The sequence below is a fragment of the Melospiza melodia genome, unplaced genomic scaffold (assembly GCF_035770615.1).
Source record: "Melospiza melodia melodia isolate bMelMel2 unplaced genomic scaffold, bMelMel2.pri scaffold_32, whole genome shotgun sequence".
NCBI classification, from domain to species: Eukaryota; Metazoa; Chordata; class Aves; order Passeriformes; family Passerellidae; genus Melospiza; species Melospiza melodia.
The window spans coordinates 6,638,731-6,644,365 of NW_026948638.1; the positions used below are offsets into that span (position 1 = coordinate 6,638,731).

Below are 5,635 nucleotides of genomic sequence, written 5' to 3' on the forward strand. Positions count from 1 at the left end.
AGTAATGTTTTGCTCTACAGCATTTTTCCCCCAGACAGTGTCTACTGTCAGCACTATTTCCTTTAATCAAAAAATAAATACATTTCAGCGTGGCTCATGATGCTAAATGAAAATAACAGGGGGCTAATGAGCATTGTGAACAAGGCATTAACATGGCAGAGGTTTCCACAAGAAGCTGCATCCTTCTTCCAACAACATGTATACACAACTGTGTCTACAGTTGTGACCTCATCTGTTGACTTTAATTCAGGGAATAAATAGATTTAGATGTCTAACTTTGGTTTATCTTTGTAGCAAATTATGCATTGTGTTACACTTACTAATAAGGAACAAAACTGCCAACTCTGTTTGTGCAACTGTTCAGGGGTCATTCTTACTCTTCACTGAACACATTTAACACATCTAATATTCATAACTGTGTTAGCACATTTAATATTCATGAGTTTGGGGTAGAAGTTAAAGTGTTACTCCCCCAGTAAGTGTTGTGGGAGGATTGGGCCAGTGTCAGTCTGTAAAGGGAGGGTGGCTGTGGCCCTGCTCTGGCAATGGCACTTCTGAACACACCCACACAGGCCGTCCGCGAGTTATGTGCGTCCCCAAGGCTGAAATAACACGTGCAGGCCAAAACTTTTCTAATCCCTTTTCCAAATTTATTTTTACCTCTTCTCCTTGAAAATCTAAAACCCTGGAACAGCCTTGGCTACCCCTCTAAACGCTGCTGGACAGTGGGCTCATTAGAGCGGCCACCATCGCTGCTGGTGCGGTACTGTGAGGGAGAACCTCACGGCGCAGTGGCACCAGCCCCGCCGAAACGGGCGGACGGGAAAAACCCATGAAGAGAAGCCACGGTAGGGGACAAGGAGGGACAAGGAGGGACAAGGAAGGACAAGAAGGGACAGGAGGGTCAGGGAGGAACAAGGAGGGACAGGGAGGGAAGGAGGCATTCCCACCTGCCCCGTCCCTCTCCTCAGCCCTGCCGCCATTTCGGGAGCTCTGTGCGGGCGTGCGGCTCCCCCTGGCGGCCTCACAGCCGTCCCGTCCCGGTGGCCATGAAGTCCATGTTCGTCACCGTGAGCACCACCAGCTTCGATGAGCTGATCACCGCGGCCCGCTCCCCGCCCGCGCTGCAGGTCAGTCGGCCGAGACACCGACACCGGCCCTGGCCCGGGCCTGCCCTCCCGGGGCTGGCGCCTGTGCGCCGCGGGCTGCCCTGCCCTCCCTGCCGCATCCCGGCAGCAGTGCCGGGGTGCCTGAGGGCGCCGTGGCGGTTCGGGGGTGCCCGGCGGAGAAGCATGAAGTGTTGCTTGAGGAAGGGGAGGGACGGCCTGTGGGACGGGGAGGGGGGGGGGGTGATACCGGGGCCGGGGCCGTCTGGAGCTGGGCACAGCCCTCACACAGCCTCTCTATCCCCGCCTCATCCCCTTCGTTCCACCTCCGTCATCCCCCCCTTCTTCTCCTTCTCTCTCTCCGTCCCCCCTCCCCACCATCTTCTCCGCCCCCCTTATCGCCTCCATCCCCCGGTGCCCTGCCCGCAGGCGCTGCAGAGCCGCGGGTACCAGAAGCTGGTGCTGCAGGCGGGCCGGGGCTCGCTGCCGCAGCCGCAGCCGCAGCCCAGCAGCAGCCCGGCCGCGGCGGTGGAAGCGTTCCGGTTCAAGGACTCGCTGGCTGAGGAGCTGCAGAGCGCAGACCTGGTCATCAGCCACACAGGTACAGCCCGGCTGCTTCTGGGGCTGCGGGAGCTCCGTGGGATGAGGTCTCTTCAGCCCGGGGTGAGCTGGCTGGGAGTGCTGAGCTCCACAGCTGGGTTGTTCAAGAGGCTCCCCTCTTTCAGCAGCGAGTAGGGGGATATTTGATCTCTCACCATGTTTTCTGTTCCTCTTGTAGGTGCTGGTAGCTGCCTGGAGACTCTAGAGAATGGAAAACCACTAATAGTAGTAATAAATGACAAGCTGATGAACCATCAGCTTGAGCTGGCCAAACAGCTGCACAGAGATGGCTGTGTCCTCTACTGTAACTGCAGGTATGGAGCTGCTGGGGCTGTTCCTGCTGGGCAAGAGCATTCAGTCCATGTGACTGCACAGCTGAGAACGCAACAAGGTAATTTACATCCTTCTCTGTCATCTCCATCTGGATATTACATTTTCCAGAGTGAATAGACTAACACTATGTAGAAATTTACCACACTTACCAAGCTTTTTTACCACAATAATTATTTTTTTACCACTTATAAATATTTTTTCATTTGAGGTAACATATATTTAGATTAAAAAAAGAAAAACACTTCAGGGGATTAATAAAGCAGATATAGATATTATCTGGTTAGTAACTTTAAATACCCCTGTCTTTCAGGTACTCATTCAGGCTGCCCTTTTAACCAAACTTCCTGAATCCACCATACCATCTGACAAGTAGTTTCACAGATCCACTGCCTGTCACTTCAGGAGCAAAATTTAAACTAAACTAACAAAAACACACAAAAAACCCCCTACCCCACAAGCAAACAATGTGTGAAAAAATCCCACCATCACCAAAACTCCTAGCTCCTTTTTTTAGAGTTCATCCTGACTCCTGTTGGGTTTATTTCTCCTCCTGGTTTTGACTGTATCTTACTGTTTTCTCTTTACTCATGATTGACTCCACTCTAAAAATAAAAGATGACTTTTAAACTGAAGGCAGAAAAAATGTAACGCCCTTTACTTAGTCTGCATCTTGTTCCTTTGCCTTGCAAGCAGAGTTTCCTATGTTTCAGACGAGCTTTCTGAACAGACCAGGCCTGGCATTCATTTAAATTGAGCAAGTTTCCTAAACTTATTATCTTGGTGCTTCTGTCAGCTTTGGAATATTTATTTCTTTGTGTTGGGCAGTGCCAAGCATTCGAGCCTTATTTGCAGCCTGATACTAGCAAGTGACAGATTGATGTAGCTGTTCTTTCTGACCCTTTCTGTGATCAGGGGAGAACTCTTCCATGTGTTCAAATAGGATGGATTTCCTCTTATGGTTTATGGAGCAGAGCCTCAGATCTTGCTCAGTCTCCCAGCACTGTGACCACAGAAGATTAAAAAGTGTCAAAGTTGAGTTTGTCTCAGAAAGCTGATGGAAGTGTGTTCTCAGCAAGGCTCCCTACCAGCCAGTGCTGGCTGGGGCCTGCTGCTCTGGGCATTCTCTTCCTTTCCATACATATCCTTATTTAATATTTCCATGCTAAAGAATTATGTATGGATGCATAGAAAGAAAATTGTATTTAAAATTTTCCCATGGGGTGGCTATTTCTTTAATTTTTGCTTTTGGTCTCTTTTTACTGCACTCTTGTGGAGACAATGCAGTCAATGAACTTGTCAGCTTTTAAACCTTTTCCTCCTGGACAGCCAGAAAAGTTTGCTTCATTCTTGAATAAAGTTCTTGGGTTACAATAAACAAAACAGAGAAATAAAAAAGTTGGAACAAAATGTGTCATCTCCTCCACTTAAGATCTGCAGCTGGGCCAAACACTCAAAGAAAATTTCATTTAATATTAACTGATATTAGTGTCAAACTCATTCAGCTTTATGCATAAAAGAGTACAATGCCAATAAGGAGGGAGTATGGACTGTCGTGCGGCATGGACAGACATATTTCTGTCACAAAAGCTGCACTGGAATGGGAATTCCACCGATGAGGACAAGTTAAACTACTTCTTTACAGGCATGGCATATGCCTTCTGGTCTCTTGACCTTTTTTGCTAAACACAGGTGGAAATGTGAAATACAACGCTGTGTTTCATGTCAGGTACAAACAGGCGACGTGTATTTGTGAATGAGAAATGTGTGGACCCAGACAATGGGCGAGCTGTGAATTCTATTAATAAGTGAGGAAAATAAAGCATGGAAAAAGGCCTTTGAACCTATCTTTGGTTTGCAATTAACGCTGGTTGATTTAGGAGCATTGGAATTAAGGTGTTAAAGATAAGGCTTTTTGCTTGCATTGAATCCATAAAGAGCTCTGCAATAATAATCTTTTGAAGCATAATTTTAGAATATTACTTGTATCCTTGAAACTATAGCTTTGGAATATATAAAAAGGAAATATGCTTATCTCACGCCTTATTGAAGCAGAGAAAAACAGCTTGAGAAAGGAAGATGAACATCACCTGAAGCGTTATGAACAAAAATTCTGCCAATTTTTTTTTGTGAGAAAAAGCTTACCGTGGTTGCTGCTGGGCTGCTGCTTGTGTTATGGTAATTATGGGTCGTTGTCGTTAATAGTTGGTTTTGTATCAGTAAAAACTCCAGCTGGGACCAAGTTAATGGCCCTTCTCTGAGACAGTGAAGGGTGGAGACCTCCCAAACAGTGAGGAGAAGAGACTTTAGGGGGGGGAATATGCAAAATAACTCCAGGACCAGCATGCCATGAGAAGCTACTGCTTCTAGCTTGCTAAAAAAGACCTCAAAACAACAAGCCACCTAAGAGCTGAGAGATTGGAGTGATGTCTGGACGTCAGGAACGGAGCGCTGAGCCTGCAGAGATGCTGAACACCGTCGCATTCCCTCTCACCCTGAGCACGGGAGTTGTCTCGATGCCGGGAGCAGGCCAAGAGAGGTGGCAGGATTAACATCGGAAGGGGTCACCACGCCCTAAAGGCTCCCACGAGGACTGGACCCCCAGCTCTGCCCCTAGTGGACAAAGCTGCGCATGTCCTCCTCCTCCAAGTCACCCGGGGAGAGGCGACGGGAAGCTGCAGCCCCTTCCGAGCTGCCCAATCCTGAGCTGATCACTTTTAATAAAGGCACTAAAAGGAGAAAAAGTCTCCTGCCCTGTTTATTTTAGCTTGGGCGCTCGTCCGCAATTACCACGCCAGAAGAGGACACCAGGACTGGCCATCTTGGACCTCCAGGACAGCTGGCTATCAGGACCAGAGAGATCGGCTCAGGACCAGCGACACAGAGGAGCACTGGAGCACCAGACTGGTGAGAAATCCGGTGGCAGGAGTGGGAGACGTGCGCATGTGTGTGTGAGTGAGACGAGGGCTGGCAGCCGGACCTTCGGAGCAAGAGCGGACCTCTTGGTACCACATTTCCGAATGTTCGCGAGAAAGCCAGCCGGGAACAGGGGAAAGTGAGTGGAATTAGCGTGAGTGAGTCGTCTCCTAAGGGGGAAAAAAAAGGGCTCCCCCTCTCTGGGCATGCGGAGGGAATAGTTGTATGAGTGGAACGCACGAAAAGTAAGTCCTGACAGAGGGAAGTCAGGCAGATTGTAAGTCCCGAGAAGGATTCGGGTAGCTCACAAGCCCTGCAGGCAAAGTAAGTCCTGACAAAGGAGTCAGGCACAAACCCCAGCGAAGGAGGCTGCGTGTTGTTTTTAAGTCCTGATACGGTGAAGCCTAAAAATTGGCACGTTAGGCAAACTAAAAATCAGGCAGCAGCTCTTCCTGACTGAGGGAGTCAGGCACAACCTGGATTCTTAGGCTGACGTTTCATGTGTTCAAGTCCTGATAGATGTAAGACCTGACATTGGGAAAGTTGGACAATCAAGAGATCGGGCAGTTGTTTCAGTATAAAGTCCTGAGCATCATGCAGAAATTTGAAGTTCGGTGGAGGAGGCTGAAGCTCCTCAAACAAGAGGTTTATTTTTTTTAATTACCTGTCAGTAGAGGCACCTT

At 48.6% G+C, this 5,635-nt stretch overlaps 1 protein-coding gene across 2 annotated transcripts; it reads left to right on the forward strand.

Annotated features, from left to right (window-relative positions):
- Positions 1–1,049: 1,049 nt before the first annotated feature.
- Positions 1,050–3,413, forward strand: LOC134434179 (UDP-N-acetylglucosamine transferase subunit ALG13 homolog). 2 transcript variants are annotated; one of them, XM_063182861.1, is made up of 5 exons: positions 1,050–1,130; positions 1,536–1,707; positions 1,885–2,020; positions 2,957–2,969; positions 3,315–3,413. In XM_063182861.1, exons 1-5 carry the CDS (start codon positions 1,050–1,052, stop codon positions 3,411–3,413), a joined length of 501 nt encoding a protein of 166 aa, XP_063038931.1. The 2 variants fall into 2 exon arrangements, with proteins under 2 accessions (XP_063038931.1, XP_063038930.1); XM_063182860.1 differs by lacking the exon at positions 2,957–2,969 and having other exon boundaries at positions 1,885–2,039.
- The last annotated feature ends 2,222 nt before the right edge of the window (positions 3,414–5,635 follow it).

What these genes read in the sequence shown, in the direction of transcription:
- LOC134434179 (XM_063182860.1), top strand. Translation starts at nt 1,050, where the DNA reads ATGAAGTCCATGTTCGTCACCGTGAGCACCACCAGCTTCGATGAGCTG. An exon ending in GCTCCCCGCCCGCGCTGCAG is followed by an intron (nt 1,131 to 1,535) that starts GTCAGTCGGCCG and finishes CCCTGCCCGCAG; the next exon opens with GCGCTGCAGAGCCGCGGGTA. An exon ending in CCTGGTCATCAGCCACACAG is followed by an intron (nt 1,708 to 1,884) that starts GTACAGCCCGGC and finishes TTCCTCTTGTAG; the next exon opens with GTGCTGGTAGCTGCCTGGAG.